The sequence below is a fragment of the Manis javanica genome, chromosome 2, assembly GCF_040802235.1.
Source record: "Manis javanica isolate MJ-LG chromosome 2, MJ_LKY, whole genome shotgun sequence".
Lineage (NCBI taxonomy): Eukaryota > Metazoa > Chordata > Mammalia > Pholidota > Manidae > Manis > Manis javanica.
The window spans coordinates 3,180,664-3,206,515 of record NC_133157.1 but is presented as its reverse complement, the minus strand read 5'-3'; the positions used below and the strand labels follow the sequence as shown (position 1 = coordinate 3,206,515).

The window sequence follows — 25,852 nt, the reverse complement described above, 5'->3', positions numbered from 1 at the left end:
GGTACCAGTGATGCACCCTGTGCCCCAGGGGTTTGTGCACTTAGCTCTCACCTGTCTGAACCTGCGGGCTGGTGAATGTGGCCCCCAGCTGACAGGGGTAGGGAGGGGTGGCGTTTTGTGGCATCTTTCTTCTGCCTGGTTTGCAGGGCAGCCTGGCTTCTGGGAGGCAAAGAGCACCCCCCGCAGGGCCAGGGCAGGGCTGGATCTTTCTCCAGATTGCATCTTCAGGCAGACACAGTCGTTCCTTCCTGAGGAAGAGAGCTCAGAGCAAAACCAGTCCGGCCGGCCAGTGTGTGGAGTTGAGGACCTAAAGTTGGGAGCCAGCCGGTGATGTCAGTCACTGCGTTCCTATGGTAGGGTTCTGGGTTTCTCCAAAGAGGGGAGGAGGGAGAGAGGGAAGGAGCCAAGCGTTGGAGGAGAGAGCCAAGTTCAGAGCAGAGGGCAATCAGGGAGAGCTTCCTGGAAGTGACAGCACAAGTGGAGTCTGCTCTGCTCAGAGACGGATGGAGTGAGGCAGACAACCACCCCTCAGCAAGACACCGCGAAGGCTGCCACAGCCATGCACCTGGGCCATCTGTGTCTGCCCCCAACAATGCACCCACTCCTTCTGGAGCAGCCCTGGCACCAGATGGAGCCTGTGGGGGAAACAGGAGACAGGAGTGGGAACAGCAGGCCACGGAGAGCGTGTCTCTGCACAGCAATGATCTGGGGACTGTCTTCTATTTTTAGTTTGAAAGTGACCCACCCGCCAGCATTGTAGGATCTGCTCACTGGGCCAGGCACATAGCAGCAAGGTCTCGTTACTCACTGGACATCTGGAAACAACCTCCTGGGGCCTCATTCTGCCCATCCATGGATGGGGAGGCATGGCACCTGTCCTGCCAGCTGCTCAGAGACCGGACCAGACAGCCCGCCTGCTAGTTAGCCCTTTGCCTGACCAGAGGACATCTGAAAGGCCTTGGGCTGCGGGGAGGGCCTGCTTTCTGGACAGCTCTTCAGAGACGACTCAGAGGGGGTGAAATCAGCCCGTCTACTTCAATTCCCACTGATGCTGTCCGTGTGTCATTAGTGCCAATTATGAGAGCAAGGGACGCAAAGCATTTGGCCCAGGGCACAGGCTGGTGGGAGGGTCACTGGGACAATTGAATTCCCCACCAGACAAATGTGATTACTGGTGGGGCCTGGGCCCACGCCCTGGAGGGCCAGGACATAAGTGGCCAGGCGGGTGGCCAAGCTCACCAGTCATGCAGGTCCCCAGCCCCACCGTGCGAGAGGCGGCCTCCATGTACGGCACAGCGGTGGCCATCTTCCTGGTCATCCTGGTGGCCGCCCTCCAGGGCTCAGCACCCGCTGAGAGCCCCTTCCCCTACCGCATCCCCCTGGACCCCGGGGGGGCCCTGGAGCTCTCCTGGAATGTCAGCTACGTGCAGGAGACTGTCCACTTCCAGCTCCTGGTGCGGGAGCTCAAGGCTGGGGTCCTGTTCGGGATGTCGGACCGCGGCGAATTGGAGAATGCTGACCTCATAGTGCTCTGGACCGATGGAGACAGTGCCTACTTTGGGGTGAGTCTTTCCCTGCCCCAGTCCCCCACTGGGCCTTCTTTGACCTGCAGTCACCCTCCTTAACCCAGCAAAGGAAGTTTCCCTCCCATCTCTTGGCTTGCATTTGCTGTAATCTTATCCATGTCTGTGTCCCAGGTTTGGGCATCTCAGGGACACCAATTTGAGGATAAAATGGGAAATAGATACTTTCCATAGTCCTGGACTGCACACCCCCGAACAGGACCCAGCCCAAGGAGGGTAAGCACACAGGAAGGACGCACGCACATGTCACGTACGCGAGCACCACTCCACCTGCTCACCCTCACGAGGCAGGCGGCATGTTCCCACTAGCATGGGCAGCACCCAGTGCAACCACGTCCCCAGTGAGGGCCTGGTGGCCGCATGGGCCGAGCACAGCACGGGATGGGCACCCCTAGTGCCAGGATGCAGCCCTCACAGCCCAGCGCACATGGGTGAACCGGACAGGTGCAAACACCCACACCCTGCACTGCCCCAGATGTGGAGCAGACCCAGGAACCAGCCCTGAACAGTCAGTGCGTCTGCTTCGCTCCTTGCCATCAAAATTCAGCCGTGAATTCTTGCTGTGAAAGGTAGAGAAAGGGGGAATTTTCCCTTCAAACTAGACAGGCTTTGGGGGCCCTCGACAAGCTGAAGGGAGGTTCAGTGGGGACCCAGCCACCCTCCCCGGGCCTCTGCTCCCCACCTTCTCCAGATGGGGACAAACCTGATTCTCCATGAGAAAAGACCCAAGAGGGTTAAAAACGTTTTTTAAGTAAGGAGGCACTTTCTCTGCCTGTGAGCGGAAGGGCTTTTATCCCTATTGGGCGGGGCACCTGCAGGAGACCAAGGTGGAGTCAGGAGAGGGGGGAAGCCAGAAGTCATCTCTGGGACTCAACTTCCTCACTGGAAGAGTGGGAAGAATAATTTTTCTCTGCCTTTGGGTGCTTGTGAGTTCGCATGGGCTGGTGTTTCTGGAAGCCTGTGCCCCAAACAATCCCCACAACAGCTCTGTCCCCATTTCACAGGTGAGGCTGGGCCACCCAGGTAGGATGGGGTGAGCTGCCTAGCTGGGGCCCAGCTCTGCCCACACAAGGAAGCTCAGTGGCTCAGGGGGTCTAGGCCAAGAGGGCGCTGGGGCAGCCCCAGTCCTGTGTCGCCAGCCATTCCCAGAGATGCAGCCGAGCCCCTGCTCCTCCCGGGGCAGCTTTACCCCGGCCCCGGGTGACTTCACCTTCCCCGCACACTGCGAGATTAATTTGCACAACAAATTCCCATGCAAACAAATGTCAGGCTTGTTTTTCCTCCTTTAGCGATATGTTTGACAAATATATTCTAGATTTCCAGCTGAAGCCTCTTTTCCAACTTTCTGCCTCTGTTTAAAATTAGTCCTGCAAATCAACAGTGTATCCCAGCAGGCGCTCCAGCGTGGTGCTGTTCCCTGGGGAAGATTTTGCAAAATCTTTTGTAGGTTTCTTGTTTTTCAGGGAAATGAAGAAAACATGCCGTAGCCCTGGGTGCAGCGTTAAAAACGAATCCTAAGGCCGCGATGTGTGGCATTCCTGAGTGGGAACAGAGGCCTGCTGGCTGGGGAAGGCTCTTCTCTGCCCCCAGCTGCCTCTCGAGGTGCCCTCCTTCCTGGGCCCTGGCCTGGGGCCCCCAGGGTGCTGAGCCTTACAGCCCTATGCGAAAGAGGCAGCCTGGTGAGGGGAGGGCAGGAGCCAAATCCACCGCCCACGACCATCCTGGGAAAATGCAACAGGGCCATTTCCTCCCCCGCCAGGCAAGGTTAGCTAGGCAGGCAAGCAAGATGCCTGGGGTGCACGGTTTAAGGAGGTGCTCCCCTCAGGAGCCTGAGCCTGTGCACCACCTTAACCTTGGCAGGTTTCTCTCCTGCCTCCCCAGGGTGGCCTTGCCCCCCACGCCTCCCCTTTCCCAGGCTCCAGGCCCTGTCAGGGCCCTTCCCTCCACAGACCAGTGGGGGCAGTATTTTTCTCAGTCCTTGTTTCCAATCATGGCACCTTCCTGAGTCCCACCCAGAAGTTGGGGACTATGCATCCAGATGGCTTCTACGCACCAATTTGAGATGATATTTGTGTGTGGGGGGAGGGGGGCAGTTGGGGGCCCAGGGCCCTACCCCCGCTCTGCCTTCCACCTGGGGCCTCTGAGGCTTGTGGGGAGAGACATCCCTGCCCCTGACCAGCCCTCCGAGTCCTGGCTGGCATTTGAGAGCATTGGTTCAAGGCTCAGAGGGAATGAGCAGGATTGGAGCTCAACTCCACTGTCTCTAGGTGGACAAAGGAGACACGGTGAGCCTCCAGCCCCGGGAAGAAGCCCAGGGCCCACAGGGCTGTGTGTATTCTAGGGGGCTGCTCCGTGGGTGCCCAGCCTCGAGCTCTGGCCCTGCCGCTCAGCCTCTTGTGTTCAGAGTCAGGACTTGTCCCTGCAGGATGCCTGGAGTGACCAGAAGGGGCAGATCCACCTGGATTCGCAGCAGGACTACCAGCTGTTGCAGGCACAGAGGACTCCAGAAGGCCTGGTCCTGCTCTTCAAGAGGCCCTTTGGCACCTGTGACCCCAAGGATTACCTCATTGAGGTGAGTCATAGCCCCGAGGGCCCAGGAGGTCGTGGGCTGGGAGGAGCCCTCTCACGTCCCAGCCCTGGCCAGTTATGTACAGAAAGAAAGCCAAAAAGTGGTCTCTGGCGGCAAGGGGGGCACAAGGGTTTGGAGAGACAAGCCCTGCCAGCAGCCTCTGATTCCTCCCAAGACCCTCTTGGCTGACACACAGGCAACATGTTTCTAGACTTGGGTCCTGCCCCGAAGCCTCTCAAACTGGGACCGGGGTGAGCCGCTCCTGCTTCTGTCCCCCTGGTCCATCATCTTCAGGTGGAATTCTGGAAGGGACCCAGGAGCCTGGTTTCCCAGCCCGGCCCTGTGGCCCACTAGCCGGGAGGCTTGGGTCGGTCCTCTGCCTTCTTGGCGTCCCTGTGCGGCAGGCACTGGAAGGAGCCCTGGCCAGGAGCTCAGGGTCACAGCAGATACCAACACCCCAGGCTTCTCCAGCTGCCCCAAGACCGTCAGGGAGGGAAAACAACCCCCCTTGTCCTTGACAACAAAACGCTTGTAAGTCTCAGTGCCCTCTGACATCTGTCCTTGTGTAACTTTGATGTCATGGCAGTGACAGGTTGGGGGTGTGCCTGATGAGGAAACCGAGGCCGCACAGGGGAAAGACTTACCCAGGGGCACAGGGCATGGTGGGGACAGAGCTGCAGCCCAAAGTGGCCTCATGGCAGATCCCTGAGTGTTCATACCCTCACGCACCTGCTCAGCGGGCAAGGCAAGGGCGGGCAGAAGACCGCCTCCAAGGACCTGGCAGGATATCCTGCCGATGCCCACGGGCACTTGGCTCAGCCTCCAGCCTAGGTGTGGGGGCTCCTGCCTGGAGCTCTCAGATGCCCTCTGCACATTCCCAGGTTTGCTCAGAGAGCAAATCAGCTGCCTGCCATGTACATAAACACACACACACACGGGTGTCCAGAAGACCACATACGGTATTTTCCAGATGAAAATACGTTCCCGGCAGCACGGGAGAAAGCCAGCCCCCTGCCCCTGAGTTTGCTGTGACCTCTGGCACAGCAATGGCCAGAGCTTTCTGTGTCTGTGTCCCACCCCAGAAGTCTGGGGGTGGCCGAGTGACAGCACAGCCCTGCAGGTCCAGGGTCACCGGCAAGCAGCCTCAGTTTGCTTTCTTTCACTTAAAGGGGTCTTGACTCCTCAGGCTGAGCTGTTGATGGGACCAGAGGAGATGACCGGTGATCCCGGGGGGCAGTGGACGGAGCGAATATCACAGGGGGGCCAGCCGGCCTGGTAACTGAGTGGAGGCTGAGCAATGTGGGCGAAATGCATTAGAAAGACTAAAGGCATGTGATGCCCGCATACCCTCTCGGGGGAGCTGGCCTGGGATTTCATCCCAGCAGGGTCCTCTCAGAGCCTCAAAGATCCCCTCCTTCACAGACATAAGGCCCAGGCATGTCACCTGCCAGGCAAGGGGGGCAGGGACTTGGTGGAGCCTGGTCACCGAGGAGCCCAGCTCCTTGGAGTCTGAGAGGGTGAACAACCGGGCCCTGCCTTGGCAGGATGGCACTGTCCACTTGGTGTATGGCATCCTGGATGAGCCACTCCGCCTGCTAGAGGCCATCAACACGTCCAGCCTGAAGACGGGGCTGCAGAGGGTGCAGCTGCTGAAGCCTGACATCTCCGTCCCGGCCCTTCCCTCGGACTTGCACACCATGGAGATCCGGGCCCCGGACGTCCTCATCCCTGGCCAGGAGACCACGTACTGGTGCTATATCACCGAGCTTCCCGATGGCTTCTCCAGGCACCACATTGTCATGGTAGGTGGGGGCTGCGGGCAGGTCCTCTCCCCAGCTCGGCCTTCTCCCCGGGGCCCCAGGGGCCCACAGTGAGGTGTCCCTGGCCCAGGGAGCTGTCCGTGGTCCTGTCTGAACCAGGTGTCCTCTTCCCGCCTGACCCTTAGGCAGGGCCTGAGCCTCCTGCAGTCACAGTCACTAGTGAGCCTTGTCACCTGGCTCACTCCCCACCCTCCTGGGGCCCAGCTTCCTGGCCTGGTCAAAGGCAAAGGATGGCTTGATTTCTGTGTCTTCCCCTGGGACTGGGAGGGGCTGTCTGTCAGGCCACATCCCCCTTCACAGAATAGCAGCTCAACTCAGAACCCAATTGCTCCGAACACCCACCTGGAGATACACCAGTCATGACAATAGCCGTTGGATGCCCACAGTGTGCCTGGCCCGGGGGGAGGGGCACAGGTTGCCACTCCACCTGCCACTCCACCACCACAACAGAGCACGCACAGGACTGGGCACCATCCCCTGTTTCCAGTAGAGCAAGTGCAGCCCAGAGAGGTTGTGTGAGTGCACGAAGTCACACAGCAGGCAGCTGGCTGGGCCCACAGCCCCACCTGTCCCCAGGGCTCAGGCTTAGCCTTGTGCAGCCATGCTCACATGAGGACAGCTGCCTTCCCGCCCACCTCATCAGGAAACGGCTTGCCTGGGTCCTCATACCTTCACTCTGGAGCTCTGCCTGTGGTCTGGCAGATTCTGCCTCGTTCCAGGTTGGTGGCTCCAACTTCGGAGCCCTGAGCCACAGAAGCAACCCTGGAAATCACCTCCCTCACCTGCCCATTTTACAGATGGCGAGCAGAGGCCCACGGGGGGCTGCTGGCCCGCCCCCACCAGCGGGGGTGGGCAGGCAGGGTTGGGGTGTCCGCGGCCTCAGGCTCAGCTGCCGTGGCCTCCCCCACAGTACGAGCCCATGGTCACTGAGGGCAATGAGGCCCTGGTGCACCACATGGAGGTCTTCCAGTGCGCTGCCGAGTTCGAGAGCTTCCCCCAGTTCAGTGGGCCCTGCGACTCCAAGATGAAGCCTGACCGTCTCAACTACTGCCGCCACGTGCTGGCCGCCTGGGCCCTGGGTGCCAAGGTGTGTGCCCTGCACCCCCCCCGGGTCCCGCCTGTCTCTCGGGAGCCTTTGGGGGCCCTGACGCCTCCACACCTCGGTGTCCCCCACTTCTCTGAGGGCCCCCAAGAAGGGGGCTCCCAAGGGTGCTCATGAGGCCACCAGAGAGGCTCACAGCCCAAATAACCCCGATTGCTTGTGCATTATCCACATTCCACTGCTCTTTTGAGCCACACAGACTTTTCCCAGCCTTTGTTACATCTCTATAGCAATCCTAAATGCCCCTGAGCTTAGGTTCACTGCAGGTACTGACCCCGCTTCCCCACTGGAGTTGGGGGTGCATGCACAGGGTGGACCTGGGGCTGGCGGTGCGAGGGCCTGTCGCTGCAGCCTCTGTGGGCTGCGTCTACCACGCTTCCATCAGCTTCTCCCACCAGCCCAGAGGAGGCCAGGGCACAGCTGGGAAAGGGGCTCGGGCAGCAGGTGGCCTGGGGGCACCAGCTCGCCCCACTCCCTGACCCCGAGTCTAATAGGGACACCACACCGTTGGAGCCATAATGAGCTGCCCATCAGCAGGACAGTGTCGCTGTAATCCGGCTGCTCCCCAGCACCGCCCACCGTAGCTCAGCTGGGTGGGTTTGCCCGCACCCCTGTCTGGGACCCCCTTGTGATGCACCAGTCTGTCCACCTGGGCTGTGGTTCCTAAATGCCTGATACCCTTCTTTCTGCCCGCTGCAGGCCTTTTACTACCCGGAGGAAGCGGGCCTTGCCTTCGGGGGCCCTGGGTCCTCCAGGTTTCTCCGCCTGGAAGTTCACTACCACAACCCACTGAGGATACAAGGTAGGGGGCGCCGGGAATGTTTCCAGCGCTGCCACCATCTTCTCCTTTGAAACCCTGGCGCTGGGCTGCGTCCAGTCAGGAAGATAATTGACTTGTCTGTTTAGCACTGGACTTGCTCCCCAAACTCTAGCCTACTTGTTATATGATCCATTGCCGGTGCACCCCCAGTGTCTCTCCTTCACCATCCGTCTCCTAGAACTGCAGTGGGCTCCCTGGAGCAGGGCCTCAATGGGCTGGCTCAGGGCTACCCCCTCAGCCGTGGGGACTCAGTACCTCCCCACGTCTTCCTCATAAACATTGCAGCCATTGGTGTGCACTGTCCCAAGTACCATGCCCTGGGTCAGGCAGGAGCCTGCATGCCCATTTTGCAGATAAGGAAATTAAGGCCCACTGGTGAAGGACCCCCACCATGGCCATGAAGTGAGTAGGCAGGGCCAGGAGGCTTGGGGTGGGGTCCCTCCCTGGCCTCAGTCGGCAGCCTTGCCAATCTGCAAGACTGGTTTGACTGTAAAGCTGTAAGGAATCATCTAGACATTGGGTCAGTCTGAGTAAACACAGGTCCCCCTCCCCGGCACACCTTTTTCTCATGTGGTGACGCCAGCCAGGGCCTAGGGCTAGCGTCAGTGTGCGCTGACCCCTGGGCGGGAGGTCAGTACAGAGAGGCCTCAGGCCAGAGCGCTGTCCCATGTGCTCGGTCCCCTGGAAGCCTGAAGCTGCTGCTACCCTCATCCCCAACTGCCCCCCCATGGCTTGACTCACGGAGCAGTGTCGCTGCCCTCCCAGGAACAGGCTGGGTGAGGAGGGGGCACCTGGCAAGACAGAAGGATGGCAGGATGCAGCCCCTGCCCAGAACCCACCCTTCGTTGGGCTCACCGTGGGAGGCACTGCCCCCGGGGCTGTCCTCCGGGCTAGGGAAGAGCCCCAGCTCAAATGGGGACATTTCTGGTCATAAGCGTCCCTTCTGCTTCTCCAAACACATCGCAGCAGAACGAATGCATGCCTGAGTGTGAGTGTGAGAGCATGCCTGAGTGTGAGTGTGAGTACAGGATCTTCTATCCATGTGTTTCATGTCAGGGGTGGCAGACAGGCTCCTCTAACTGACCCTCGGCCATGGCGTGGCACTTCCTGTTGGAACGGCCTGCGGGGCTGTCCCGTGCCCAGGAGGGCCAGGCTGCGGTTTACCAGTGCTACCTGTCCTGTGTGCTGGAGGGCTGGATCTTGTTTGTTCAGGGCTGTTGAGTTTTTAAGGACCCTGACACCAGCAAACACAAATCCTCATGGTCCCCTGTGCTGGATGCGGGATGGCGATGGCATCCCCTGATCAACTGCGCCAGACCTCAGGTCCAGAAAGGTGAATTATCAGGCAGGAACAGATAGCTCTGAATTGAGTGTTTGTCCCTGGGCACGTGTCCCATTGTGTCTGAGTGTTCAGACCACAACCGTGTGTCCAATCTGGCCTAGAAGGGCCTGGGTCAGGGCAAGGGCCACTCAGGCTGACTTCCTGCTTTCCCCTAAGGTACCCGATAGCAGAGAACTTCCACTCATCCGTGTTCATTGTGGGGCTTCTGTGTGACATTGTGCCAAGCCAGAGGAAGACACCTCTGTGCCCCCAGAAAGCTTGGGAAGGAGGCTGAGATGTGCGCACATATATGAGCCAGTATGATACACACCTGCACACACACACACACACACACACACACACACACACACACACACACACACACAAGGCAGGAGGGGCCAGGCCCTAGGAGGCAGATGAAGGCAAGATGTGAGATTGTATAAAAGGAGAAGTCAATGTGGCCTGGGTGGCGTTGTGGCAGCATGTGACCTGGGCATTGGAGGACAAGGAGAAGCTTCACAAGGGAAGCTGCCAGGTGCTGCATCAGATCAAGGGAATAGTCTGTGTGCAGGAAAGGATGGGGCACATGGAGAGCATGTTTCAGGAACACAGGTGGTCCTGCCTGGCTGCACTGCAGGGCATGAGAGCAGGAGCTGGGAGCAGACAGCAGGGGTTGCTGGATCGCGCTGTGCCTGAAGGTAGACAGCCAGAGTTAGTCTTTAGGGTGGTGATGCCAGTTGATGCCACATCAGAAACTGACAATACTCCCCACTGTCTGTTGCACCAGCATCTCCCACCACATAGCCACCAAGCCTTCTCTCTCTCTCTCTCCCTATTTTTAAAGACAATTATTTTCACTTGTGAGTGAGGGGCAGAAATAGCTTCAGCAATAAGAACATGACCTCCAGGCTGGGTCCCAGCCCATCCCTCCCTTGCTGTAGGACCCTGGGTGGGGAACCGAGCCTGCCTGCCTTTGCTCTAGTCCCACACATGGCCTGGGGCTGGGAAAGTGCGTGCATGCCGTGCCCCCAGCTGGGTGCGGGTCCGAGTGGGCTCCACCAATGGCCGCCAGGGATTTTCTTCTTGGTGACATAACTAATACTTTCTGTCGCCTTGGGGATTATCTACAGCAAGCACAGAGAAGGACATAAGTCAGCTTGGGCCTTAGCAAGATACGGGATTTATTGCTCATTTAAAACCTGAAAGCAAATGGATTTTTGAAAACTCCTTAATGTCAGGCAAGTCTGTCTCTTCCTGATTATCTGGCTGTATTTATGGATCCTTTGCCAGATATAAGGATGCTCTGTCACTTCACAACTCTGGAGATGGGCCACTTTTCTATAAATATCAAAATTCCACAATTATTTCATTATTTAACCCCCATCTGAATTTCAACCAATTGCATCTCCCTTTTTATTATTATCCTCTGATGTAATCAGCCCAGAGATACAGAGGCTGTGTTTGGACATTGCGGGGGGAGCCTGGAGTGAGGAGCAGGGAGGCGGGGGAAGAGGGGGCGTTCTTGGCTCCCCCTTGGAGCAGAGGAGCAGAGAGGCTGCCGGGTCCCCAGTCACCGCCCTGGGCTCGGACCCAGCTAGACCACTTCACAGACTGGCCGAATGGGGAAGGGTCTTTAGCTCAGTGCTGAGCCTTAGTTTTCCTCATCTGTAAGTCAGAGAAGCGGACTCTTGGGTTAACAGGCCCTGATGCCCATCTCCCAGCTCTACCGTGCGTCCCGAGGGTTTGGGCCACGTCCAGCCCCCTCACCTCCCCACTGGAACCAGCCCGGGGCTCCTCCCCAAAGCACCCAGGGCCTCGGCTGACCCCTCCCAGGCAGGGCTAGGGCAGGGGAGCGGCCCCCAAGGCCACGTGGCTGTGTGACTGTGCCCCTGGTGAGGTGGTGCAAATGCCTGGCATAAACAGGTGTGGGAGCAGATGCGGCTGGGGGCAGGTGGGGGGTGGGCACTACCTCTGGGCTGGGGACGGCTGGGGCTTGGCATGTGAGCAAGCGCAGGGGAGGTCTGCACGCGGGCCAAAGGGGACTCCCTCGCCTCTGCCCCTCCTTCCCCCAGGCCGGCGGGACTCCTCTGGCATCCGCCTGTACTACACGGCCAAGCTGCGGCGCTATGACGCGGGGATCATGGAGCTGGGCCTGGTGTACACGCCCGTGATGGCCATCCCCCCGCAGGAGTCGGCCTACACCCTCACGGGCTACTGCACGGACAAGTGCACCCAGTTGGTGAGTGGAGCTGGGCCCACACCGCCGGGCCCTCCACGCCTGCGCTTCCCTGCACCTGGCAGCCAAGGAAGGGCAGCTCTGGCTGACTCCCCAACCCTGGGGCCTCACAGAGGCTCCCTTTGCACGCAAAGGAGACTTCCTGTTGCGCCTGTACCTCCTCTCCGGCAATAACCATGGCTCCCTCGTGGTCCACAGGGCTCGCATGTGCTGCCCTTTAAGACACACTTTCTGTGTGTAGACAGACCCCCGCTCATCCCTGAAAACGAAAGCCCCTCATCCTCCTCACCCTTCTCTCCCTGAAATGCCAATCCCTGGCCCTCTGTGTCCTTGCAGACTTGTCTCCTGTATTTTGCTACCTGCCCTTATAGGTGCTGTGCTAAAAGACAGGTTGAAAGGTAACCTGTGACTTGCCTTTCCAGCAGCACATGGCATTGCCCAGCATGGGTTTTGCTTAGAGCTTCACCAGCGCTGATCCCATGGGACCAGCAAGGAACCAGGGTACAGGCTGCCGGGGCTCTGGTTCTCAGGCCACCAGGCGCAGCTGGTGCGCAGGGCAGGGCTTTGACTCTGGAGCAAAGAGTGGGGACCCAGCCTCCAGACCGTGGAAGTGCCCCCCAACATCCTGTACCTTTGCGGCTCCTTGTCCCAGCCTGCTTTGACCTGTCCCCCAGCCACCCCTCCAAGGTGAAGCCCCTCAGACCTTTCTGTCTTAGAACCCCCCCCATCCCCTTCACTGACGGGGAGCAGGCTGCCGGGAAATCCTGGGCCACACGGGAAAACATTATATCCTGTAGGTTTCTGGAGTCTAGATTTCTAGACCGCCACACACAGAGGACATGCGAGCTTTAGTTCGAGTGCATCTCGCAAACCGCCCTCTGGAAAGCCCATTCTGAAGCTTCTTCCCCCACACGGCACCGAGGGCGCCCAGATCCGCGGGCTTGCCAACGCAAAACACCAATATTTCGAGTATTTTTTCAGTCCCTTGGGAGGGAACCCTTTCTTCCGCGGTGAAGCCCCTGTTTGTACAGCTTGAAGGTCTTCCCATCTGTGTCTTGCCACCTGTTCTCCTTGTGTGTTCACGACGTTGGCCCAGTTTCCCTGGTGGGTTGGTGGCAGCACTATTGGCTTCTGGGAGTTCTTCCCATATCGTGGATGCTGTGTCAGAATCTGCCTCCCATCCCGCACCTTCGTGTCTCACAGTGACCTGCATGACAAGTGTCAGCACCCCATTTCACAGATGAGGGGACTGAGGAGAGCCAGGGTCATGATGCCAGCAGCCACAGAGTGGGGAGCCGGCCGCGGGCCCGACTCCTGAGGCTGGCGCTGTGTGAGGTGGCTGAGGGGGGGCTCACCTTCCCAGCGACTGATTCACTGCGATTTGTTCCTTACGTGAGCTCCCTGAGCCCCCACATCTTCCGTTAGCCAGGCCCGGTGACCTCAAGCTGGGGAGACACAGAGCTGTCCGTCTGTGCAGGACACCTGTTTGCCTGCGTTAGGTTGCTCCTTTGTCTGAGACCAGGGGCCAAAACTCCAAGCCACACCCAGCGTCTGACACTCCTTCCGTGTCCCCAGACCTCCCGTCCAGGACATCGTTTGCCAGGTGAAAGCTCTGTGGCCCCGGCCTGGGGCTGGGCAGTGACCTCCTCAGTCACCCCACGGAGGAGTGGCCCCCGGCCAGCTTCTGCCCATGGTCGGGACCAGGCCGCTTTGACCCCCTGGCCCTGAGAATGCCTCTCACGTGGGAGGACACACCTGCCCTCTCTTGCCAGGCTCCAGTACTTTCCAGTGACAAAGTAAAACGAACTCAGCTTGCTCTTCCTCGCTGCAGACAGCACATTCCTCCGGCAAATGCCGTTTGTGTGGAGCACTCATTGCAGGGGCTCCCAGGAGTCTGTCTCTCCTTCAGAAGACCACCTGGGGTGCATGTTCTGCAGTCAGAAGTCTGGCATGTCTAGAAAACGTCATCCAAACAGACAAGCCAGGAGAAAGCAGAGCGCTTTGGACCACAGGCCCCAGGATGGCGTTTCCCCTCCGTCATCTGGCACCTGCATCTCTGGGGGGCGAAACCCAGGGCCCCGTGTGTTAGCAGAGGATCCTGGGCCTGGCTCTCAGCTGTCACAAATGTGGCCATCAGGGTTCCATCCCCAAATCATTGCTAGGGGGCCAAAAGCTTCGATAAAGCCAAGGGCAGGGGCAGCAGCTGCTGGGGGACCAGACAGGAGGAGCAAAGGTGACATCACAGGAGCCACAGAAAGTGAGGCAGTCCGGGTGCCGTCCCCGCTGGGCAGGGAGCCAGCACGGCTGCCATTTGTCTCCCACTGGACATGAGCCCGCAGTGGGCTCGCCCTAAAGTCTGTCAGACAGACACAAAGTGAACTGACCTGCCTCCAGGGCCTGTGGAGAGGACCAGAGGGACGTGGTCTGCTGCCGAATGAGCGTCCGGGGCTGCAGGCAGGGCTGCTGCTGGTACAGGGCTGCCCCACTGAGGGCAGCTCGTTCCCTGCGAAGCCTCTGGTGTGGGGTTTGCCGTCAGGGAGAAAGATGATGCCTGGGCAGTGCAGACGTTCTGGGGAAGGCGGTCATCCTGAGGCCTGTGGTCGGTGCTGGCCGCCTGCAGGAGCCAGCGGGGTGGCCCCAAGGTCAGGCCCTGACCCCTGCCCCCCGCCCTGCAGGCCTTGCCGCCCTCTGGGATCCACATCTTTGCCTCTCAGCTCCACACACACCTGACAGGGAGAAAGGTGGTCACTGTGCTGGCCCGGGACGGCCGAGAGCAGGAGGTCGTGAGCAGGGACAGCCACTACAGCCCTCACTTCCAGGTAGGGGCCCGCTGCCAGCTCCGCGTGCGGCTCCCCATGGCCCTAGACCAGCCTAGCAGTGTGGCCTCCCCCGGATGGGCTGGGACACACGCACACCCCCAAGGGTCTGGAGGGGAGGTGGCTGGGAGCTGGTGTGCAGCTCTCTGCAGCCTCCACCCTTCCTGTGCCCACCCCAGGAGATCCGCATGCTGAGGAAGGTCGTGTCCGTCTATCCGGTGAGTGCTGGGTAGGGCCAGGGGCTGGGGCGCTGGGCAGTGGGGGTGGGGGCACCCCCAGAGGAAAGGCAAAGTGGTGAGGGACTGTGGGCAGGTTTTCCGGAACCATGTCCTCACAGGTAGGGGCTGGGGCCACCTGGGCTGAGGGTCCCCATACTTCACAGAACAGCCACTGAGGGGAAGGGGATGTGGGCCTCATGCCCAATGCAAACCCCAAAAGCTTTAGGGAGAGAGAAGGTGTGGAGGTCGCTGAGGGAACCCCTGGTCATGCAGAAAGGGAAGTCCAGGCCACGGGGGTGCTTGCTCAAGCTCACTCTTAGGCTGTGACATGACCCAGCCAGGCTGCACAGACCCTGGCCGGCCTGCCGGTGGCCTGTGTACTAAGGGGCCATAGAAGCCACTGAGTAGTCACTCCCTGGGGACTCTGAGATTGCGCCTCACGTGTCAGGCCAGGGGCTACCACTGGGTTCCTCAGTAATGGGTTGATGACGACCTGCGTGGCAGCTCTATCACAGGTGGGCCCAGGTACAACACACCTGTTACCCCCAGATAACAGCTGTTACCTGTTGGCTTGGCTCCGCAGGGGGACGTGCTCATCACTTCCTGTACTTACAACACGGGAGACAGGAAGCTGGCCACTGTGGTAAGTCTCTCTGCCAGCTGCCCGCAGGGCACGTGCGGCCTGGGGCGTCCCGTTCAGGACCTTCTACACTTCCGTCAGGACAGGAGAGAGAAGGCAGGGGGGTCACGGAGGGGGCCCCTGGTACTTAACTCTCGCCTGGAACGTAGGTTGCTGGGGCCAGGGGCGCCTCCCCTCATTCGGTCAGTAAACCAGCAGTTCTCAGGTTTCTGGGACCAGCAGCGTCAGATGCTCTGGGGAGCTTGGTAGAAACACAAAGCCGTAGGCTCCACTCCAGACACAGTGAGCTGGCATTTAGGTGGTGACATCCGGCATTTACGGTGTAACAACGCCCCACGTTGTTCTGACGCCTGCCTGCATTCGGGACCCACATCTGTGAGCGTGCCTCTGCACCTGTGTGCCGGCGCTGGGGAGGAGAGCAGGGCGTTGGGCCCGTCCCAGGGGGCTCGCCAACCAGGGACGTAGGCCCACCACACCGGCTGCGAGTGACAGGACATAATGATAGAAACAAAAACCCAGGTGGGCACGTGCTGGGAGCCAGAGGCCTCGCCGCAGAGGGGACCCTCACATGGAGATGGCAGAGTGGGATGTGGCACGGATTCATCTGGGCGGGACTGTGGATCGCCCGGGGAGATCTCTCTGGGGAGACACTCTGTTCTCAAGGCTGGGCATGCACGCAGCGCCGGGAGAGGCGGCCACGGACCGTCTCATCCAGCTGGGGCGCTCTTTCGGAACAGCGTTATTGGGATGTGATCCACACACCATACAACTCACCCATATAATGTGGGCACGTCAGCGACAGTAAGCATATTCACGGGTACGTGCAAACATCGCAGCCGGCCTTTCTTCATCGAGAAACCCAAACCCTCTAGCTGTCCCCCCGCCAGTGTCCCCGGCCCACCCTGCCCTCAGCAGCCACTGATCTCCCTTCTGTCTCTACGGACTTATCTTTCTGGACTTTCAGGTCATTGGAATCATGTGGCCCGCGGCGCACTGCGTCTGCCTTCTTTCACTTAGCATCATGTTTTGAAGGTTCATGCTATTGCGTGCGTGTCAGAACGCCATTGCTCTTTACAGCTGGTAATGCTCCAGCGCTGGGTGGGCCAGTTGTTTAGCCATTCACCCATTGATGGACACTTGGGTCGTTTCCACCTCTCATTTAGCTGTCACACCAGTCTCCAAGAAGAATCTTGTCTTTGTTTCTGCTGGTGAGAAATGAGGCTCAGAGAGGGGAGGTACTGGCTAAAGGTCACACAGTTGATACAGGCTGAGTGGGATTTATTCCAGGGCCACGTACCTGCGAAGCTCTTGCCACATGCTTCCCTCCCTCTGAATTTGGGGTGACAGCTACTCTGGATCCATGTTCATAAACTTGGGGTGTTACCAGCAGACACCAGAACAGGGTCCTCAGTTCTTGTGTTTGAGTGTTAAAAGAACTTAACACCGTGATTTAGGAATATGCGAGCAAGCAGGGCATTTTATTCGAGATGTGAGGAAACAGACACCTTGATAGACAAGGCTGGGCTGCTGGAGAGAGTCAGTCCTGAAAAGGATCAGGGCGGTTCCTATCATGGGGGGTGAAAATGTTTAGTCATTAGTTATTCGGTTACCCCGCATAAATAAGGTGGGGTCCCATGAGCACCTGCGCAGCTGGATTACATACGTCACCTCATGTACCATTAGCATATGAACTCTGCACCCAGGGGAGGGAAGCGTAGTGTTATAATGAGGACAAGGCAACTACTGGACACCAAACACCCGCTTTCCTCATGCGCACGTCACAAGTTGTTTCTGTCTTGGTTCCATTGATTACCTGACCGAGGGTCTCAAAGCCTGGTGGTGGCTCTAAAACTTTTCAAAATAATAGGTTGACATGAAAAAGAAGATGTACTGGAGCTTCACAGAGCCAGTGGTCTGGGTCACAGGCACTTTGTCAGGACACACGCATGTGCGTCCCTCCCGTTGCTGGGCAGCTGCGTCTGGGAGGTCTCTCCCTGCCCACCAGGTGAAACCTCAACCTGGGCAGGGGACGGTTTTTGACTCTGAATGAGAAATTTCTGGAGAAGGTTGATGAGTGTAGATAAGGAAGGAATTCATTAAAGTGAGAGTATCAGTGTTAGGGGAGGCAGTGTATTTTCCTCAGTTCCTGTCCCTGCTGGGACAAGGAATTGAAGGGCAGAGACACAGTAGCAAAGCAGAGTAAAGGTTTTATTTAGTTACTTAAAGAGAGAAAATGCAGCAGGCAACCTCCTCAAGGAGCGGCGCCCTGAAAGGTTGGAGAGAGTTTTAAGATTAAAAGATTATGCACTTAGAAAGTGCAGGCGACCTCAGAGAGGAGCACCCCGAAAGGTTGGGAGTTCCCCCTTTTAAGGGTTTTTTCAGAATGTAACCACGGGCTGGGGGTGCAGACTTATTAAGTGGTCATTGACTGTTTAAAATTAACTTAACACAAGAAATTTACTGCTCCGATTTCTCCCTGAGATAACTGGTGTCTTGGTCTGGGAGCGGATCAAACAAGACCTCCTGCCCGGCCCCCAAAGTGGGCTGAGTTACTGTCTGTTTGCTAAAGAGTAAGTTAAGAATCTTGTTTAACTTCCTGCCTTTTGCTATGTGGTTTACCACAGGGCCTGCATGTTAAATTAGTTGCCTAAGTTGCAAATTACTTGATTAGGGCTGAAGGAAGAAAAAAAACACAGCATATAGGTAAAGTTAAAAAATAAGCTGGGCCTGCATCATTAACACAATAGAGACATGGGCTGTGCTGAGGTGCCCCCCTTTATCTGGGGAATATTCAAATATTCCAGGCCAAGTTACTCCTGGTTTTTTGAGCTTTAACTGATTAACTCATTAACTCTGGGTCTTTTTTTTTAGTGGGCTTTCCTGGGCTTATTCTCTCTCCACCCTGCTCATATCTATTTTCCTGCCTGACAGCAGGGAATGGGAGCTCCTTGCAGGCAGTGGAGAGCAAGGGAGACCAGAAGGAGGGAGGGAGGCTGTCTGAGCTCCTGCTCAGCACAGGGCAGATCCCTGCCGACTCCTGAAGCCAGGGTCACCTGGTGCCCAGTACTAGTCTGCTTGGAACTGGGCCCCCACCACCCCAGGATTTGGGGGAGCCGCAGAGCGCTGGGTGGAGTAAGATTATGTTCTGAGAACTTCCCAAAGCAAAGAAAGGAGATTTTCGGGCAGGCTGCTAAGGAGCACGATCATATAGCCACAGTCCTGTCCAGGTCACCCAGGCGTCGGGAACTTGCAAGCACAAATAGGAGCTCTCAGCAGCCCTTCCCTACTTGTCTCAAGTAGAACAGAGAGCGTGAAGACATGTGCCTAAGTCTAGAAACATTGAATGTTTCTAGTCAAAGTAACAAAGACGCTTACCACTGGGAGAGTGCAGAGATAAGACGCAGTAAGTCGAGCAGTGAGAAGTTAAGGCAAAGTACACATTGGAAGAAAGGGGAGTGTGGGCAACCTCAGAAAGGAGGTGCCCGCAAGGGCTTAGGATTCTGTCTTTTAAGGATTTCAAGAATGGGGAAAAGGGCCAGGGGGCGCATAGGCTGACTGTGATCTCATGGTGTCTCTCTGGTGAGAGACATTATGTCATTACCTTCAGCCAGTCCCCTAGACATTCTGTAAGATGAACTTAACACGAGGAATTTATTGATCCCTTTCTCCAAGACAGTGGTTATCCTCAAGACGTGGGGTCATATCCTTTAGGACTGCTTGCCCTGTCTTAAGACAGGGTCAGTTGTTGGCTAATTACTATAAGAATGTTAGGAATCTTAGCTCCTATTATCCTGGTTTTTAAAATGGAATCTTAGTCTTAAAATGGGGTCCTGCCCGTTCTTACTATACTGTTTACATCTCAGCATTTTCATCATAGGCAGGAAACATGATGCTTGTCCCTTGTCCCCTCTGTACCTCATCAGACCCCGGGTTCTTTGAGCCAAAGCCCCGGCCCGTGTGGCCCAGCCACCCCGCACCCTGTTCTCAGCAGGCCTGCGTCCCTGCCAGGTGGGATCAAGACGGGGCAGCAGCAGCTCCCAGCAGGAAGGGAACTTCCCGGGTGTGCTGCTCAGAGACACAGGGGCCCTTGAAAGGCGACTTCCGCCCCCAGGTGAAGACAAGGGGTGGCTTCCTGGAGCAGAGCTGGCGTAAGGTGGGGGCCTTCTTTTGATGTCTGAGCTGCAGGGGCTGTAAGGAGACACCAGATTTCAAGGAGGGAGGGGGTCCTCTGATCTGCGGCCTGGCCAGGCCAGGTGATCAGAGCTGGGGTCCCCGGGCCTTGGGAAATGAGCGACCAGAACAGGTAAGCCCCGCCCCGTAGATGCCATTCCGGAGAGCCAAACAGATGACCTGGGGATTTCCTTTCCCGATGGGCCTCCTGGTGCTGAGCCTGCTCCGGGGGAGGGGGCCTGAGACGGGCACTCAGCGGGATTTCCACAGTCCTTTTGTTCTGCCATAAAACGGCAGAAGTCTTTCTTCCCTCAGACATTCCCATCAGCCAGATTACACCCCCAGACCCACAAGAGCACCCACAAAGAGCAGGGAGCCTGAGGCCAGGACCCTGCCCGTGGGGTCTGAGCTGCCTGTCCCACTGTGGGGCAGGCTCCTCCCCCAACAGCTCGGAGAACGGGGACCCAGCAGGGGCTTAAAGCCCCCATCAGGGATTTGGGGACAGGGACTCAGCACCCCTTGCTCAACGAGAAGGCAGCAGGGCTGCCCCGGGAGGTGCTGTGACAGCCCCTGGCCTCCGTCTCCTCTTCTGGAGCCACTCAGGCCTGGTTTTGAAAGTGACTGCGGGTGGCATGTGTCTGCAGGGTGCAGGGAGTGCCCTTCAGTCCTCTGTGCCCATGCTCTCATGGCAGCTGGAGGAGCTGGGAGGCTGCGCCCACTCAGGCCCTGTCCCTTCCCTTCTCCAGGACTCAGTGTCTATCCGTCAAACGGGCACACTCATTCTCCTGCTTGAAGCTCAACTCCTGACACTTATCTCCACCTGAGACGAGCTTGCCGGCTGAATTGCTGGCTGACTGGTTTGCCGTCTGTCTCTCCTGGGAAGGCGGGAAGTCCAAAGGAGCAGGCCGCTTGCTCACCTGGCACATTCCCCGGCGCTGTGCCATCAGGGAGCGAGTGCAGCGAACAACTGGAAATCTGAAAGCCGATGGCAGCACCCGTGCCCGTGAGCCCGTGCTGACCGCATCCTCTCCCCCTTGCAGGGGGGCTTTGGCATCCTGGAGGAGATGTGCGTCAACTACGTGCATTACTACCCCCAGACGCAGCTGGAGCTCTGCAAGAGTGCCGTGGACCCTGGCTTCCTGCAGAAATACTTCCACCTCATCAACAGGTGATGGCTCCCTGGGAGTGCACCCACCTGTGCCCCCTGCCCGAGGCATGGCAGGGGAACCCCAACACAGAAAGCCCTGTGCCCTGCTAGCCAGCAGGGTGGAAGTGAAGGATCAGGCCAAGGTCTGGGAGCAGGGCTAGCCTGCACACGCAGCCAGGCCTCCACTCCCCCAAACCTGTGCAGACATCACTAATCACTAATTGACACCCCCCACCCCACCATTTCCTGCTGAACCTGGACTTGGCCTGAGCACCCAGCCCTGGAGCAGCCATTCCCAGCTGACCCAAGGTGACTGGGAGATGAAGCCTGTTAGCCATCGCTGGCATGGAGGCAGGGCCACACCGCTATGTAGGGAGGCCTGATGGAGGCAGCAGGGTCGGGAAGAGGTGGCCCAGAAGCCCACTCTGGGAGCTCCGCCCCATCTGCAGGGAAGTCTCCCCTGCGCCCCGCTGGGCTCCCCTCCCATCTGCTTGCTGCACCCCAGACTGGGCTGTTCCTTCTCCCCGGCCAGGTTCAACAACGAGGAAGTTTGCACCTGTCCTCAGGTCTCTGTCCCCGAGCAGTTTGCCTCTGTCACCTGGAACTCCTTCAACCGAGATGTGCTCAAGGCCCTGTACGGCTTCGCCCCCATTGCTATGCACTGCAACAAGTCCTCGGCCGTCCGCTTCCAGGTGTGCCTGCCAGGTTTGGGGTGGGGGGGTCGCAGCTGGCAACACCCTCACCCCTTTCCGATGCCTGGTGGCAAGTCCTACGGCTGCCCACCCCTCTGTGCCCCAAGCCCCATGGAGGACCCCCGCTTGGGGTGACAGGGCTCTGCTCCACGGAATCGGCCAACTCCTCACTCAAAACAGAGAAAGCAGGTGGTGACAGATCAGGCCCGGAAAGACAGACAGCCTGCAGGGGGAAGAACTGATAGCACCCCAGGCAGGGCGGCTACCCCTCTTCTGGGCAATAGCACATCACAGGACTAGTCTCTCTGGTTGCTGGTTGCGAACAAGGCGCCAGCAACCTCCCCCAGAGCCTAAAAATAAGCACTGGGGGAGGGGCGGGTGGGAACCCAAACAGTCTGAAACTGCAAGCTGGTGTCACCTCCTTATCTGGGACCCGCTGGGATTCAAAAGCAGCTCATTTATTCCCTGTCAGCGGCCTCAGCCGGTGCTGAGTTAGGCGGGGAAGGCTTCTGGAAGCGTTTGGGAGCTGGATTAACCGCTAAATCCACCCTTCGCAGCACCACAGTCACGGTTAACACCGGGCTCTCCCAGACACAGGCAGGTGTCTGATGCGGCTGCGAATGCGGCATGTCAAGCAGCCTTGTCATGGCAAAAAAAGGGAGAAATGGCAAAAAAAAAGCAGCCTGCACCCAGGGACCTCCAGTTACTTTGGGTGGTGACTAAAGTGAGAATGGGCAGGGAGGTTGAGGGTCAGGGTGACTCCCAGGCAAGGACCCCCAAGTAGAACCTGGAGTGGGAGAATGGGACTTCAGTTTGGGACAAGGTGAGTGTGAGCCCCAGAGGTGGGTGGGAACCCCCTGGAAAACCCCCCCAACAGACGCCAACTAAGTGGCCATCTTGCCCCTCCAGCCTCAGTTTGACCTCCTGGTCCCTTCCATGCAGGGTGAATGGAACCTGCAGCCCCTGCCTGAGATCATCTCCAAGCTGGAAGAGGCTGCCCCGCAGTGCCCAGGGAGCCCGGGTCAGAGAACTGTTGGCCCCACCCTGGTCAGCATCAGTGAGGACAGAGGTTGAGTGGGGGCCGCCTCCCCAGCCCTCCCTCCATCCCTGCGGGCTCACGCCGGCTCTCTGCATTTCCACTCTGTGAAGACCCCCATGGAACGGTTCTTTGTGCTGGAGATGAATGGGCCGCACCAAGCCCCTGCCTGAGATCCTAGTCCATGCCAGCTTTCTCCCCCGGAGGACACCCCCACGTGGCTGAGAGGGTCCCATGAGAGCTCCCAGTAGCCCCCAGGACTGCAGACCAACCCCTTCTCCACATGCTTTGACACAGCATAAGGCTAACCCGCCTGGGTGGTCGAGAGCCCAGTGCACCCAATGCCCTGCCTGACTCGCTGGGAGCAGCCGACCTTCTGGGACACCAGCCCGGCCTGGCTGCATGCAGACTTGCCCCAAGATGGCCCTGTGTCCCCAGCCCTGTCGACCACGACCTGTGTTGGTGTGTGGCAGGCTCGCGCTCTACTTAAACGTTTCCCTGAAGAGCGGCTCGTTTGTCACAGTGGGCGTCCTCCTTGCCCACGGAGGCAGGACAAGCCATTTAGCTAGTTAGAGACTTGCTAGGGGAGGTGCTCCATTGCAGGGTAAATAGATATTTTCGCCCACCTAAAGGGAAATCCTAACAACAATTCTCCCCCATCACCAAAAGATGAGGCGGCACAGATCCAGACAAGGAGCCAGGCGCCAGCTCCTCGGGGAACCAGAGGCTGAGCCCGGGCTGCCCTTCTCAGAGTGGGTGGGAAAGGTAGTAAGAGATGACTCTGGAATCACACGGCGTTAGGAGCCTGGTTCTCCAATGAGTGGAGCTGCGACTTGGGTGGGCCGTTTCCCCTCCTGACCGTTAGCTTTCTTGTCTATGAAGTGGGGCTGCTGCTGTTTGGGTTCATGAGCTAAGCTCACACGCGGCTGGCACCAATGAGAACTACTGCCAGGCGGTGCAGCCTGCACAGAAGGCCCGTCCGAGCCTCCTGCCTGTGCCAGGCACTCTGTCCACAGAAGAGCCGGAGCCCACCTTCATGTCTACTCCCCGACGAGCTGCCTCCCATTTAAGGCCAAGTTCAACTATTTGACGGTTTCTGCAGGGAGTAACAGATTCAGCTCTGTTCAGCCAGTTCAGCAAAATGCCACAGCCTCTCGGGGAGGAGAGGGTGATGGATGGTCCTCCGAGTCCCTCCCCTTACCCCCCCAACAGACACAACTAAGTGGCTGCTTCTCTTTCTGAGAGCCGCTTCATTATAGACGGGAACAAATGGGCCCAGACACTCTGCGCTGTGTCGTATAAATCGTGGCTTCCTGTGCTGTAAGTCACAGGGTGTGATTGCAGTGAAATGCCAGGACCCAACAGAGGCCAGAGAGCTGGCCAGCCCTCTGTCATCTTTACAGCCTTGGATGACAGGAGGAGGCAGCCCTCCCCTGCAGTGCAGGTCCTGGGAGGACGGCCTGGAGCATGCCCAGCCTCTGGCCTTGGGCTGCTGGCCCAAGAAGACCCCCGCCCTCTGATCATGCCCTACAGCAGCTCGGACGAAGGTCCTGGTCAGCCCAGAGCACTACGAGAGGGTGGGGCAAGACCCACGGGCCACACAAGCTTGCCTCACACCTACCAACCCTCCCTGTCACCATCACTTTGTCCCCCAAACACCCGAGAGGCTCCTGTGGTGTTCGAACATCACCAAGGAGGGAAACTGAGGTTCGCAGAGGACCAATGCCTCACCCAGGGTCCCCTGGAGAGTGAGTGGTGATCAGTGATCACATGCAGTTCCAGAACCACCTGCTCACACGGTGACAGCCCTCACCTCCCCTTCGTCACTCGCACACTCAGGCTGGTCATCCCCTTGCTCCTGGGGCCAGCCTGCTGGGCTGATTCTGGAGACCACGGCCTGCCCCCTGCTGGCCTCTGCTCCGGGCTCCGACAGCCCCGCTCACTGGCTTAGGCATCCGGCGCTCCTGTTAAGAGCTGCCACAGTACTCGCACTGGTTCTGTCCTAACCGTCCCAACAAACCTACCACTTACATGCTGCTCCCGCTGCCGGATGGGGACACTGAGGCTTACACCCAAAGTTAGGTGCTGTGGTCGCCCAGGAGGAGTTGTGAGGCCCAGAAGTGCCCCCAGGTCTGTCAGACTGCAAGGTCTGGGCTCTCGGCCTCTGCTTCCTTACTTAGGAAATAGACACAGGCCTTTCAAGGCCATGGGGAGAAATGATTTGTTACCTGAAAACAATCTCAGGGCCAAGTCCCCTTAAATACTCTCCAGGCTTCCCCCTTGTCCGTACAGCAAGGGCGGTTGAAAGAGTGGTGAGGGTCTAGCAGCCTGGGTTCCCATTCCTCTCTGCTGTGTGGCCCTGGGCCAGTTGCTTTCCCTCTCTGGGCCTCTGTCCCCCATCTGCCCATTGAAGGGAAGTTTCCTCAACTTGAGAAGGGTGGGCTGCCTGGGTGACATGACCCTTCTGATGTGAGGAGGGCTTAGGGGTGGGGGCTGAGGGCTGGGGCATGCGCAAGCTGCAGGTTCCCAGGTTGTGTGTCTGCCTGGGCTGTGCCCGGATGCTTCCGGCCATCTATCCAGGGGCCTTTAGCCTTTAGTCTCATGCGCTGGTTAAGCTAAATTTTAAATGAATTAAAATGACATAAACCAAAACATTCAGGTCCTTATCACAACTGCCACATTTCCAACAATCAATAGCTACATGAGGCCCACCACTGCTCCTTGGCACAGCACACTTATGGACCGGTTCTGTCATCGAGAACATTCCCCTGGGCCACGCTGCCTCAGGGCCGCAGTCCCGGACAACGTGTGCCAGCAGAGCTGCACACGCATCCTCAGAGCTCTCAGCCCTGCCCGACGGGCCGCGCGCCGCCTGGGTCTGCACAGGGCAGTGGGAGCACTTCGGGGGTGCAGGGACTTCCCCCGGAGGTATTTGGGGCAGGACCAGTCCCCAGGACTGAGGATCGTTCTGATGCAGAGGGATTGGCCTCCTCGGCCCCCAGCACAAAGGGTGAGCAGCAGTCTCCAGCCCCACCCAGCCCCGTGGCCACCAGAAATGCCCCACAGGCCTCAAAATGCCCGGTGGGCGAGGGGGCAGGCTCTGAACAGAAACCCTTTGGCCCCTCAACCGTCGCAGGACCTAGAAGCCCCCGGCCCCACCCACCCACCCTGTCGTGCAGAAGGAGGCACGAGCCCCGGGGTCCCCGGGCACCCCCACCTTCTCTCTGCCCCACTGTAGCTAAAGGCGAAGCTTCTCGGGATACTCAGTCTCCCACTTAGTGCCGCCAACCCTGCCAAGAAGCACGTCTCGGGGCACACAGGTTCTCTTTTCCCCTGAGTCTCGTCTCCCTCCCAGTATACCCACCCTCCTGCACCCACTCTTGGAGGGAGGCAGCTTCTGTGTCCTGCGGCTCCCAGACCAGAAATTTCTCTTGTTGTGGAAGAGCCCTACTGGGGACCTGGGGAGCCTTCGGGGGAAGATTCTAGACTAGACCCTGGGAAGCCCTCACTCTCTTCCGAACAGAGTGGCTAAGTCCTGGCCCCTTGAGAACCTGGTTTCAGGGGGTCTAGAAACTGTCCTCAAGCATGCTTGCTCATAAACAGAGGTCAGGACCCAGGGGGGACCCATCCCAACTGTCCCCGAGTTGGCCCTGCGGCTCCGGGTCTCCCGTCCCCAAGCCCC

General features: G+C 58.5%; 1 protein-coding gene across 1 annotated transcript; it reads left to right on the top strand.

Moving 5' to 3' along the window:
* The first annotated feature begins 1,244 nt into the window (after window positions 1-1,244).
* DBH (dopamine beta-hydroxylase) lies at window positions 1,245-24,680 on the top strand. The gene is made up of 12 exons (XM_017662355.3): window positions 1,245-1,562; window positions 4,009-4,155; window positions 5,697-5,954; window positions 6,883-7,059; window positions 7,774-7,876; window positions 11,288-11,454; window positions 14,127-14,270; window positions 14,447-14,485; window positions 15,069-15,128; window positions 20,336-20,463; window positions 20,975-21,134; window positions 22,077-24,680. The coding sequence occupies exons 1-12, from the start codon at window positions 1,245-1,247 to the stop codon at window positions 22,206-22,208; spliced, it is 1,833 nt and encodes a 610-aa protein (XP_017517844.3). The 3' UTR covers window positions 22,209-24,680.
* The last annotated feature ends 1,172 nt before the right edge of the window (window positions 24,681-25,852 follow it).

Bases quoted from the DNA above. Each gene is read 5' to 3' on its own strand.
- DBH (XM_017662355.3), top strand. From the start codon at position 1,245: ATGCAGGTCCCCAGCCCCACCGTGCGAGAGGCGGCCTCCATGTACGGC. The intron at 11,455-14,126 runs GTGAGTGGAGCT...CCCGCCCTGCAG, and splicing joins CGGACAAGTGCACCCAGTTG to GCCTTGCCGCCCTCTGGGAT. The intron at 21,135-22,076 runs GTGTGCCTGCCA...CCTTCCATGCAG, and splicing joins CCTCGGCCGTCCGCTTCCAG to GGTGAATGGAACCTGCAGCC.